The 13642-nt window shown below is 39.2% G+C and overlaps 1 protein-coding gene across 1 annotated transcript in view; it reads right to left on the reverse strand.

Annotated features, from left to right (window-relative positions):
* DSG2 (desmoglein 2) overlaps positions 1 to 9361 on the reverse strand; it is a 31388-nt gene extending 22027 nt beyond the window's left edge. The window contains 1 exon segment of the mRNA XM_009885985.1: positions 9266 to 9361. Within this exon segment, the coding sequence (XP_009884287.1) occupies positions 9266 to 9361 (96 nt within the window).
* Positions 9362 to 13642: the final 4281 nt, after the last annotated feature.

Below are 13642 nucleotides of genomic sequence, written 5' to 3' on the forward strand. Positions count from 1 at the left end.
GAGGCCGCGCCGGCGGCTGAGGGCCCGTCGGGCGGGCGGGCGAGCGGGCGGCCGCCATTTCCCCCAGGGCTTCCAAAGTTTGAGTTTTATTCCCCTTTCTCCCCCCGCCCCCTCCGCCCCTCGCTCAGGAAAGCGAGGTGGAGGGTGTAGGAGGTGGTGCAAAGCCGCTGTGACAACAAAACGATAAATTAACGAGTAGTTGATAGGGGTGGTGGGGAAATATGGTCTCGTGGGAGAATAAAATTCTGAGTTGTTTTAGCATAAACCTTCCCTGTAATCTTCTTTTTAAGGCGCTCCGAGCCATATCCTTCCTACTCTTATCTGGCAGAGATCTTTCCTGGATACACCTGATTAATTGATGCTTACGAAGGCATAACTGATTCTTCATGATGGCGAAACAATTAAATACGCTTCCCGTACATCCTCTCTTCTTTGAGATACTTACCTAATTAATCTCACGCTCAGTTGTCGTAAATAGCTCCTGAAGCGGCTGGTTATGGTACTATGTGTGATACTTGGGGAGGGAACCGGCCTTGTGGGAGTCTTTCCAATTACATTATGTCCCCTTGTTACCATTGTAACCCTGTGCGATAAATAATTTCGCACTGCAGGTGATGTCAGTTGCAACAATTACAGTTTGTATGGGGAACTCAAGGGAAACAGTTTCGCTTCACAGTTTATTCTGAAGTTATGTACGTCTAGTTGTATTATTTACTTAGAATATCACAATTCACAAAGTTTGCCAATACCCTTGCATTAATATAATTTTCTTAATTTAAAGAAAGCAAAAGGCAGAAACAAAGAAGCCAATATGAACGAAATGCACAGTATTAAGGGTTTCCGTGTTCTTTCTTGGTTCTGCCACTGAGTCACTGCGCTGGACTGATCACTTTGTAACTGAACAGAAACATGTACGTTTACACAAGAATACACCCCGAAATCCTCTGAGGATCGTTTTCAGGGTCTCAAGGGCAGGGGTGTAGTTTGGTACAGGTTTCACAGCCAATGTAGCTAGTGCAGCTAATGTTAGTAAAAGAAAAAATGTTAGTAAAAAAATCTCTTTTCGTAATTCCTTCTTGAGATAAATGAGGCAGAGCATGCCTCGGAGAGCCTTCATATTACACTACTTTTAATTTGGTGATTTAAGAAGTAGATTCTGATTCTAGCTGTGTATTACATTTCCTAGCCTGATGGTTGAGCATAACTTGAAAGTATTTCTTTACATCAAAAGGCTGCAAGAAAAGAACCTTGATTTGTGACTTTCTTCTTAAACTGGAAGTTAGCTCCCTAGAATTCTGGAAAAGTTTTTGGTTGCCTATCCAACACACAGTTAATGAAATGTTGGCAAATATATATTTTTACAACTATTTGCCACTTTTAAAATGCTGATATGATAGAGTAAGAAGCTAATTTAATTTCCTTTGAAAAATCCGTAGCGCAGATTTTCCTTTGAAGTTACCTACACGTTTACAGGAGGAATGAGTAGAATCATCTCTTCCTCACAGAGCTCAGTAGCCACAGAGAGACAGAAGCTGTTGTGCAAATTGTTTTGCCAGAATTTAGATGTCTGTTCTTATGTTGCTTATAACTTTCATGTGGGTCAGCTACATGTCCTGCACATCCCACGAGACCCTCAGTCACCATCTGGGGCTTTTTTTTACAGAGTTCCCTTGTATGGAAAACTTCTATTATTCATATCGTACAGAAATAATTTGCCTAATATTATGAAAAAATGTCAAACAGTATCAATTTGTTTCTGACACGGCTAGTAAGCTGTGTCACTGACCACTGAAGTCAAATTTCTTTTTTGGCTTTCCTCCACTTTAGTCCTGGCAGCTGCCAAACACTCCTCCTCCCTCCACAACCAAGCCACAGTTCTCTCCCGACAATCAGTTTGCAGGGGAGGATCAAGGAGCGCTCGATCTTTGTTTTCCCTCTGGAGACAGCAGCAGTTCAGAGTCACCGACACCGCAGAACAAAGAGGAAGTTCATCTTTGCTTTTCAAACCATAAAAGCAGCTGAACCCTTCTTCAGTTCCTGGTGAGGAAAAGGTCTTTCCAAGGTGTGAGGTGCGCACCGGGTTGCTTTTTTCTCAGAGTACAAACAAGTGTCTAAATTGCCTTGATAAGCTTTTAACAGCGAATAAACGATCATTTAAAACAACCTAACTTTTCATGGGAGAGTGTTTGCTTTCAGGGATAATAGTTGTCAGCACAAGTATTCTCACGAGTTACGATTGTGCTGAGTGACCTCGGCAGAAGGGACAGTGGCCGGCCCTGGGTGATGCCCCTGAAACCTTGCCTTCTCCCCAGCTCTGCCCACCACTCCCTCGTCATGCTGACTAATGCTCTACAGCAGTGCCAGGCAACTGCTGGCTTCCCTGGGGTGGAGGACAGGGACATGCTTTAAATCAGACCAGCAGAGTCCACCTCTGCTTCGTACAAAAGAAAAGGTAACTACTGCAGCTGTGGTTTTTGTTTTTGTTTTTGTTTTTGTTTTTGTTTTTGTTTTCCTTTTTTTTCTAGAAAAGTACGGTTTCTTCTTTTAGACAACAAAATGAGACAAGCGAAGTATCTAACTAATGGTGTTAAGGAGGAATATCCAGTGTATATTCTTAGTAAGAAAATGTTGAAATTCGTTTATGATTCATATGAAGCTATTATGCAAATATTTCACATTGTTTGAAATGAACGTCATTAATCTTTTCTGCATCATTTAAAGGTTCTTTACTGCACCATGGCCCCAGCTGCCACTTGGTTTTTGGGAAAAAGACCCCAGTAGAAAGCAGTGTATCGATGTTACGCATGAACATATCAAAATTCCATTTAGTTATTCAAAATATGTAATGGATAACGCATATTCTGTGAAAAAATGTGCGACAGAGAGGGTTCCTAACCCTCAGACAGCTCTTGGGAGCAGAGCGGTTGCATTAGGTGCAGTTACCAGCTTCGAAGTGTTAGCAGGACCAGGGCCCTTGGGGTGCAAAAAAGAACGGACTGAGGAGAGAAATACATTATCGACAGGGTGTGATACTATAAGTAAACAGTTGGCACTCTCAGAACGGAGCCATTTTTTTTCCCGTGTGCATTAACTGTGTTTTTGATTCTCCATGCCTCCTGTCACACTCTTTAAACAAATTCAAGCTGCTTAGTGTCGTATAACGACTGGGAATAATCCCCCCCTTTCTTTTGCTTTACCTCCTCTCTCTCACTCAGTTGCTTTCTCCCTATCTTTCTCTCTTCAGCTCTTTCCCCTAAATCCACTCTCCTGTTTGCTGCCTGCCTTTTCCGGCGTGGCCGGGTTGTTTAATTTTCCAGGTGCCAGCTGCAGCTGTAGAAATGAGTACGCCTGCCGAGCCGCGAGCTGTGGGATTGGCAGAGCTGTAAAAATGCCAGACCAGATCCTTCCCCTAACACAGCATGAAATAGCGTCTTTTATGTGTACAAAACAAGGAGTGGCAGAGCAACTCTTTTGTTGTTTTCCTCTGCGTAGCAACCGAGGCGGCTCTGAAGTTGCCTGTAGACTGTTTTTTTTTCAAGGTAGCGTGACTGTCTTTCTGGGAAAACTGACATGACGGAGCGTTTAGGTAGATACAAGTGATTGCTCAGATTCAGCTGTGTAGCTGGTAGAACAGACTCGACTAGACTAGACCAGAATAGTTCAATTGGAAGGGACCTGTAATGATCATCTAGTCCAACAGCCTGACCACTCCAGGACTGACCAAAAGTTAAAGCATGTTATTAAGGGCATTGTCCAAATGCCTCTTAAACACTGACAGGCTTGGGACATCGACCACCACCCAAGAAAGTATGTTCCAGTGTTTGACCACCCTCTTGGTAAATAAATGCTTACTAATGTCCAGTCTAAACCTCCCCTGTTGCAGCTTTGAACTGTTCCCATGTGTCCTATCACTGGATCCCAGGGAGAAGAGATCAGCACCTCTTTCTCCGCTTCCCCTCCTCAGGAAGCTGTAGGTCACCCCTCAGTCTCCTTATCTCCAGACTAGACAAACCCAAAGTCCTCAACTGCTCTTCATAGGACATTCCTTCCAGCCCTTTCACCATTTTTGTTGCCCTCCTGCTCTGGATGCATTCAAGGACCTTCACATCCTTCTTCAATTGTGGGCCCCAGAACTGGACACAGTACTCGGGGTGAGGTTGCACCGAGGCTGAATACAGTGGGACAATCACCTCTTTTGACTGGCTGGCTATGCTGTGTTTGATGCACCCCAGGATGCAGTTTGCCCTCGTGGCTGCCCGGGCACACTGCTGACTCCTGCTGATCCTGCTGTCAACCAGCACCCCCAGATCCCTTCCTGCAGGGCTGCTCTCCAGCCACTCCTCTCCCAGCTTGTACTTGTGTTTGGCATAAGGAGAAATATTAGCCTTTTTTTTTGGTCCACGAATCTTCATCAATGTTGGACAACTGAACTGCATTCAACAGGAAGATTATTTTGAAAAGTTACAGCTTGGGCTATGGAAGCAATCTTTTCTGTTCTTACTGTGTTTTGTCAAGTCCAGCATCATCAGCAATGGTGCAGTACAGTGCAAGTTTTTTGGGGACCGTAGATACAGAAATGTGGCAGTCTGCATCTCAGGAGAAAAAGAGAATTACTTTGTGATTTTTTTTTCCTGTCACAATTGAGGTACATGAGCTAATACACTTAAAATTATTGTGCATGCCTCCACACAAAGTCAGCAGATAACCTTAGAAGGGGTTGGCTTAGCAAAAGAAGAGGTCTCCATTTGCAAAGTGAAGAACAACACAAGCACAAAACCAGGTATCAACTGATCTGAAGTTTAGGCTGGAAATTAGAAGAACAGTGAACCCTCAGATTGGTGGGGTTTGGGGTGACTTTCACTTGGAAATGCAGGGACAAGAACTCAGCTGTTTTGTTGGGGCAGATTTCAGTCAGCTCATAAGAGAGATTCTGTACTGTGGTTGCTAGTTATCAATGGACTGGGTGTGATAACAGAGAAAGGTCAAATTTTGATAGAATTGTAGAATCATAGAATCATGGAATCATAGAATGGCTTGGGTTGGAAGGGACCTTTAAATGTAATCTAGTCCAACTTCCCTGCAGTGAGCAGGGACATCTTGAACTAGATCAAGTTGATCAGGTTGCAACCTGATCAAGGTTGCTCAAAGCAAGATCCAGCCTGACCCTGAATTCTTCCAGGGATGGGGGATCTACCACCTCTCTGGGCAATCTGTACCAGTGTTTCACCACGCTCATCGTAACAAATTTATTCCTTGTATCTGGACTGAATCTACCTTCTTTTAGTTCAAAATCATTACCCCTTGTCCTATCAGAACAGGCCCTGCTAAAAGGGCCTTTTCTTCTAAAAAGGCTGTTTGAAAGTTACATTGTGCAACGTATACACCTGAATGCTAACTAAAGCCTCACTCTTGGTCATTTCACTGGAGAGTACCTTATTGAAAAACATCCTCTTTACAAGCGTTGGCTAGCTTGTTGGAGAGTGCATGTCTGTCTTACCCATAAGCGTAGCAGCTGGCTGATGTGCTAGGATATGTTTTCACTACATTTAACTCATGTTCTTAGCTGAGAGTCACCACAATACCATCCAAGTGCAAAGACCTCTCATTAAATTATGTTAATGATGGTATAGTGGAGAGGATACTTTGACCTCTGTCTCTGCTTTTAATTGTCCTAGTAATTTATCTGAGCTGCAGTGAGGTTACAGACTAACCCATTTGGAGCTGATACTCTTACAATGCCTACCCTGAATTCGTTACGTGAGTCCAGAAGTCAACTCACAGCCCCCAGGAAGAAAAAGTCCTAAAATAACTCAGCTCATGCCAGCTGCAAGGAGCCATCTAAGACCACCTGAAAAGCCTTGGCAAAGATGGAAATTACACATGGAAATTACCTCACATATATTTATGGTGGTGTTCATCATAAAAAAGTCAAATACTTATGAGAGAGAAATCTATTAAAATGATAGAAAATACCCAAGGCTGAAAAAATGTATGGAATTGAAATTTGTTCTATCATTATTTTTAAGATTTCCTAAAGGACTGTTGTTGCAGTACTTTATGAATTGGCTTTTACGTTAGTCATTGTAGTGAAGTTATCTGGGTTGTTCTTTTCACTGTGGTACTTTGCGTAGCTAATCTATCAAAAGAAATGTTTGATTTTGGAATACAGTGCAATTAGTTGTGTTTACACTAAAAAATTACTACTGTTCTATAAAAGTTTTATGCAGGATAAATGAGAATGCATATTTGGCCAAGCAAATATTATAAGAAGTTAATAATAATTAATATATAACAATATATTAATTAACAATAATTCCAAGTTAACTCAAAAATCCTCAGGGCACAGTCTGTATACATATTCTTAAATTTTCTAAGTCTTTGATTTATAAAGTAAGAAGGGCATTCAGGAGGAGTAACACGATTCAAGCTAATAAAGATAAACTGGTCAATCAGAAAATAAAAGGAAATCTTGGTTTCCATGTCCACACATAGTCCAAGAACCTTCAGTAAGGCAGGATGAATCACAAGCCCAGGGGCTGGAGCAGATAATTTTTGAAGGGCCCTTCCAACCCAAACCATTCTATGATTCCATGGTATTTAAAAGGTACATTAAAAAGGGCTTATGTGCTCTCTGCATTTACGGAGGATGAGAAACTGCAAAAAGGAAGATTTAAGTAAGCTACCACTTGAACTTTCCAGTGGCAATTAAAGGACTTGTATCACCTGGGAGGCTGTTCAGTCCTCATTGCTGGAAGATCTTAGGGTTAGGATGACCATTTGTCAGGAAAGATAGCAGTAGAGTTGATCCTGTGTTGAGTCCCTTCTGTTCCCATTTTCATTAACAAAAGGCAATTTGACTGAATAAAACACAAACAAGTTAGCTGGGACTGCGAGGTCCTGTCCTTTAAACCACTGGGCTTTCCTGTTCAGTGTCTCCAGGTGACCTGAGAGGGGCTGCTGGGGTGGGCAGGTCTTGTTCATTTGTTATCGGGGATGTAGAATCTGACCCTATAACTTTGTGTGCACTTGATTTTTCTTGTAATGACTTCAATGGATGGTGCTGAAGTCTAAAGCACTTCCCAGAATTTTACTTTTCTTTTTTTTTTCCTCTCTTTTCCCCCCTTGTCCCCTCACACCACTCCCACCAAGGAAAAGGTCTGGATGCTCTTTCACCTTCTCTTTCTCTTTTCACCTACAAATCAAGACAAGACTGTACATTGCCAAGAATTTGCCATATTGCCTGGTTTTAAGTCAACTTTGCACCTCAGGCCCTGTTCTCTTGACTATTGCTTGTGGGCTTTACTGTGAATCCTAGATTCACTCTTCACTTCTTCACATTCATACTGTGGGGGTTTCACGTGGCCAACCCTCTTTAAAAGTACTGATGACAAAAGACGAAAGAAGTAATGCTGTGAAGACTGCCATCAAATATTAGTGTCAAAGGCCTGTCACAAGTGAAAGTACTTTAATCTTAGCTAAATTTAATCAAGGACATTATTTTAAGGATATATGAGGAAGTGCCAAGCTATAGTTTCAAGAGCTTAAAATATCAAGTGAGTCAATGTAGTCACAGATGATTTCAACAGAGCGCTCAATTGAATGTAAAGTTAAAAAGATCAGCAACAGTTTGCTTTGTGGGGGAGAAGAATCTGCTCTTGACATAGTTAATATTTTTCCTCAGTATGAGGAAAATCCGGGCACGTTGTATTGAGATATTTCATGGTATCAGCTAACTTTGTCCTGCAAGCTCTGAATTCATGGTGTGTCTAATGAAGCCAGTTGAATTTTTGAGATGAAACTTCTGCTGACGATTCTGTCTGTGACATTCATGTTTTGTGGTATGGCACAGCTTGTGATATATTACACTGAAATGCACACATATGAAGTACTCTAAAGTGCTGCAAGTCTGTCATGCATTGGACCTGTCATTTTTATTCCCCAGTGGGCTTACGCAACTATTAAAAATACAGCCATTCTACCTAGGTTTTTCTTAGAGAAATGAAATGTTAAGGGTGATGCCCAAGTAGTTTTCACACACCCTAATAATATTTTCTTTTTGAAATATAAAATTATATTGATAAAAACAATTACAGAGTTACTCTGAATCACAAATGGTGACAGCACAAAATAAGAGCTGGCTCTGGTGAGACTTCTGTCAGAGCAGGCCGTGGAACATGCATGTGTTTGTGTGGGATGGTTACAGGATATATATCCCACCACCTCGAGACCACTGATATTCTGTTGGATCAAAATAGGTTCTGATTTTGATGGCAAAAGTCAAAAAATCCCAAATGACCCAAGGGCTGCTTTCATTTTGTTCCTAATGGTTACACAGCTATGAACGGCAGAAAGTGCAAACCATATTGGTTAACATCAGTGTTAAGCCTGACAAGTTTTCTTTAAGACTTGCCTACTTCACATGCTTTCAGATGATTCCTCTGTGAAAAGTCTAAATCCCATACAAACTCGTAGAACTGAGACTAGGCAACTTTTCAAAGGTGAAGAAGAGGGCTGTTTGCAAACACTGGCAGTACACCTGCTGAATTTTTGGATTAGACTCTGAACTTGGGCATAATAATATTGAAAGCACCCCCCCACATAACAGCGGAGCGTAACTGATAAGACTTAAGAGAAAGACGGGTGTATTGCTTTCCATTCTGTCTCCGACAATGGTGATGGGATATGCCATTTAGAAAGCGTGTGCGAGTGTGCAAGCCTGGCCATTGTTTGCAGCCCATCCGCTGGTACTCACCCAAACGAGGTTATTTGGTTTGTATTGATAGACCTGTTACATGTGAATTTCTCTAGTCCCTTTCTAAGCCTCTTGATGGTGCACCTACAGCCTACCATGGTAATTTTTATTCAGTAATATATTAACTAAGGACATAGAGGAGGTAAAAGTCAGATTTATGTACCCAGAAACAACATGAGAAAAGCATTACTTTTCTGCTATTATTAATAAATGTTGCATGTGCAATAGCTGTTATTTTGTTATTTATATATGAATAATTGATCTAGAGTGGATTTTACAGTCAAATGGTATTCATTTGAATAGACATTCAGCATCAGAGGCTCAAGTAGTGCCCACTGTATGCATGCTACAGGCACATTGCTGGCAGTGTATTTATATATATTACCAAAACAACCTTAACATCTTACAAAAGTTGATGAATTTATAATCATATTCCTAAGGGGAAGAGATTAAGTTGCCATTCCCCTTTTCAAAGACAATTTATTGAAAATTCAGAAAAACTAAACAACTTACCGAGGTCCCATAAGGAATCCTGGGGACATCTTTGTCTCCTGAGTCCTGGTCCGGTGTCACAAGATGTTTCTTCTCCCTGACAACCTGAGCCTGCATTGACTGGTACACGGATAGACCCTCGCCCGAATCTTTGGTACTGGATCACTGTAAGATCAAAGCCTGCAGGTACAAGATTACTATTTATTTTACCTAGATTTTGACTGACTTGAATCAAATATTTATTGAATGAGTTGGAAGAAAGCCTGTAAGTAATATATGCATTTTATGGTATTTTTTAGAGCTTTCCTAAAAAAAAAAAATAATAGTAAGAATAAAAGGGCTGAACAACTAAGCTAATTAAATTTGTAGGTAGGCCCAACAGTGTATGATGAATATCAAAGGTCAAGGTACACGAGGGACGTCAGTTAAGCAGTTTTTGTTTCCTAAACTGGTTTTTCATGACTATTCCACTTCATACCTTATTGTGTTGTGTCCTGAATTACAAGATGCTGTTTAACTACTGGTCGCAACAAGAAAATTTGACAGATTTGCCATTAAACCAAAGTGCATATAAAACTGTCAACAATTGTAATTTTGTCATTCTCCTTTTTGTAAAATTTCAGTGCACTTGGAATATGAAAGAACTTTATGACTTTTGACCCATTTGTGACTTGTACATGCACTCCCGTAGACTTCAACAAAAGTTGCTTGGGCATAACACATGGTTTTGTTTAACAGAATTTTGCTTTATTTCCACTTAAGCAGATTCTAAATATGCGGAAGAGAAATGATAAATTATCTTTGTTGCACTGAAGTTAGCAGTGTCATCAGACTGATGGCGATATCGTTGCTATAAATTGGAAGATAGACAATGATTTTTTCTAACTTAACTTCCCGAGAAGATATTTAAATCATTATCTGAGGTGTGTGAGTGCCAAAAATCATGCTGTATGAAGTACTGAGGAAAAAGATGTCAAAATGTTAAGGCATAATAAAATGATACATTAGACTTAGAAGTAAATCTATGATTATGTTTTTAAAAGCAATATTTTACTGCATTCAAATAAACCCTTTTGAAAAATCTCTGTCCAAAAAAATCATTATCATCATGAATACTGGCCTGGAACATGAGAAAGAAATTTGATACAGAAATGTCAAAATGTAGTCTTTTTACTTTTAGAACTGAAGTGTTTTTGCTTGGCTCAACTCAGCTTGACCTGTATGCACTGAATGTACCTGCAATGACTGTGCTGCCCAAATACTGTAATTCAAGTGTCTTTTGCTCGTTTTTGTCTCTGTGGCGTGTACTCCAGTGTCAATCTGTAGCTCCTCTGAGGCACTCAGAGTTGCAGAACAGAAGGCTATCACAGAAAAGGCCCTCTAAAGAGAAAGAACAATGCAGAGAATGATGGCTTGAGAAAATTGTACTGTAATTCTTGTGAGATCTGACACAAGTTACTCCTTGACAACATAACCCAAAGTATCTTAGTCAATTTGATACATGAAATAGTTTCAGCCTGGGATGCCCCGACTTTCTAAATCAAGACCTTTTGTTTCTTTTTTTTTTTTGCTTTTTCTGAAAGAAAATTAAAACTAAAATTTTCCTGCACAAAGCAGCAGTTTTAAGGTAACTACATTTTCCACTGATAAATGGAAAAAAAAATATCCTGAGCCACTCTACTTAAAACACGATGTTCCAAATGATCATTTATTGTATTTTTTCAGTGCCATTCAGAAATTATTACAAACAAATCTCTAATATTTTTATTTATGAAAACAAAATAACACTGCAATATTAATTATATTTTAAATAGAATGAAAATGATGCATTTGGTTACTCAATAGTGAGGAGCATTTGAATTATGCAGTTGTATTAATTCAAGCAAAACAGCAGACTTTTTTAAAATTTTTGCTTAAACTGTATGGTCTTTTCATATTACAAGTAGTAGCTGCTGCTCACAACAGTTTAAGTATCTTATTTATTACCACAAAGTCAGGATTGAGTGAAAAGAATCAAAACCTGCAGTTCAAAATCAGACAGTGTTCCCAAAATAGAAATCTAATGAGACCCTCAGCTTGTGGCTCTGTTTTCTTCTATGACAATACACTTTTCATGCTGCCAAGATCTCAGGGAGCCTCTGTAAAATTGTAGGATCCTGCTCTATAAAACCCAAGTAAAAAAAAAGAAAGCCATAGACTCGGTATTGCACGTTGCTGACACTTTAATAAGACTTTTTTGCTTGAATGGTTTAGAGCAGGATTAATATCACTACTCAAAGTTACCTTTCTTTCCTGAAAACCATTCATTCTTCACTATTAAACAACATGATTAAAAGTAGACAGCAAGCGGGCTTCTAAATTACAACAGAAACAAAAGAAACAAAACTATTATCTGTTAGGCAGGATTAAACTATATGCTATTTTTTTAAGAATAAAGCTAGAAAAAGAATTTGCACAGAATTTTTAATGAACCAAGTATTTGCTCACACCTTCAGATACATTTTTCTTCCACAATTTGCAGTGACCTAAAAATGTCCATGTCACTAGGAAAACAATTCTAAGAAAGTTTGTAAAAATGAGACAGCAACAGAAATTAATATTCCGAAATGCACTAGAGAAGTGCTGGGGGATAATGTTGCTATTACTGTTTGATGTGAGACACCGATTATAAAAAATGCTAGAAATATTTCAAGAAATTGTATTAAATAATATGCTACTTATCTTTAAAAAGTTGGTAAAAGATAGTACTAGAAGTAGACAGCCACTACATAACCAAAAGCTGTACTTTAAAAAACCATTTTTTTCTATTAATTCTTCCCCTTTCTATTTCTAAACATGCAAGACACCATAGTTAGTTCAGACACTCATACTTTACACAGCATTCCTGTTCAAGAGGGTCACAAAGAATTCCACAGGTGCTTCTGAAGACTAGATATTACTGTGAAGCACAATTAGGAAAAATATTTCTGATTTGCGTAAGATGATTATGGAAATATTTACACAAGACTTCTTTTTTTTTTTTTTTTTTTTACATTAAAAAATATCTCTAATGGGCTTTGTCTATATTGCATAGGCTTGCTAAATATCCAGAGAGTCATACATATTTCAAAAATTTGCTTTTTTATGTAAATAGGTGGTTAGCAAAATGAAAGGGAGCTTGTCAGGATTTTAGTGAATTTAGACACAAATTCTCCAGATATAAACGGATACAGCTGTATATATTAGTACCTATTTTCCTTCTTTAAAGAATGGTTCCAGAAGCCATACTTACAGTTGGTATATAATATATAGTAGCGACTTATCCCACAGAAGTTAATGCAATTTTAATAATACTAACGATAACCAAGGCTACAGGATGAAGTAAAAATAGCTGTACTTCAGATATTACAGGGAGAGCATTTAGCATGCTCAGTCACGAAAAAAAGATAAAATCCTGAAGCCACGGAAGGGACCCTTTCTCGAGGTAGCCTTGGATTTGGTCATGACTCCTGGGGGTTACTGGTGTTAATGGCTGTGGCATTGACTCAGAGGGCACTGCAGGTTGTCTTTGCCAGTGGATCTGGTAGCATTTCCAAAAGCATCTTTTCAAAAGCCTTTTCCTGATGTCAGACTCAGAAACTTGTCATCCAGTTCTTCTGAAATGAGTTAATCTGGATACACAACTGAAAGTTGCTTCTCCATTTATAGAGTGGGAGGTTGACAGACAACTCTCAAACTTTTCAGTAACCTATCTGTCAAAGCTGAAGAAGCAAAATTTGAGGGAAAGCTGCTGAATTGGTGGTCTAGGAAGAAAAGCTAGTCCCTCTGTATAACTCTATTTTATTTACACTGAAGCGATGTTGCCTACGCTATGGTTACTATACATATGATACATAAGTAAAACGAGATAGGTACCATATTTCAGTATTTTGCTCCTTCAGATCATATTCTAAGCCATGTTAAGGTATTATTAGAATAACAGAATCCAGTAGAGCTGGTTTTGTGGGAAAATAAAAGCCAGATTTAATTAAGTTTATAGAATCATAAAGACTTTTTCAATTAACACACTCAAATAAACTTTCAAAATATCAATGCAAAATACATTGACATATGAAATAACAGTTCTCCACATTGCTTATTAGCGAATTTATATTGCTCCCAAGTGTTTTTTTCTTTTCATGAAAGACTTCAGCTACCAGTGTCAGCGATACAATGTTTGCTGTTGTCTCCCCCCATCCCAAAGCTTCTAAGACTCTTATTTTCTTGGCAGTATTAGAACTGGCACGGTATATTATAGCCCTCTTAACATAACCTGACATTGGAGACTTAAAAGGTAGCCATAGTTTGGCACAAAAATCTGGCTAAGAGCTCCTGGTTGTCACTGAAGTCCTTTCAGATTCAAGTAAAGCTGTAATGGTA

Source organism: Charadrius vociferus, unplaced genomic scaffold (assembly GCF_000708025.1).
Source record: "Charadrius vociferus isolate BGI_N301 unplaced genomic scaffold, ASM70802v2 scaffold75, whole genome shotgun sequence".
Lineage (NCBI taxonomy): Eukaryota > Metazoa > Chordata > Aves > Charadriiformes > Charadriidae > Charadrius > Charadrius vociferus.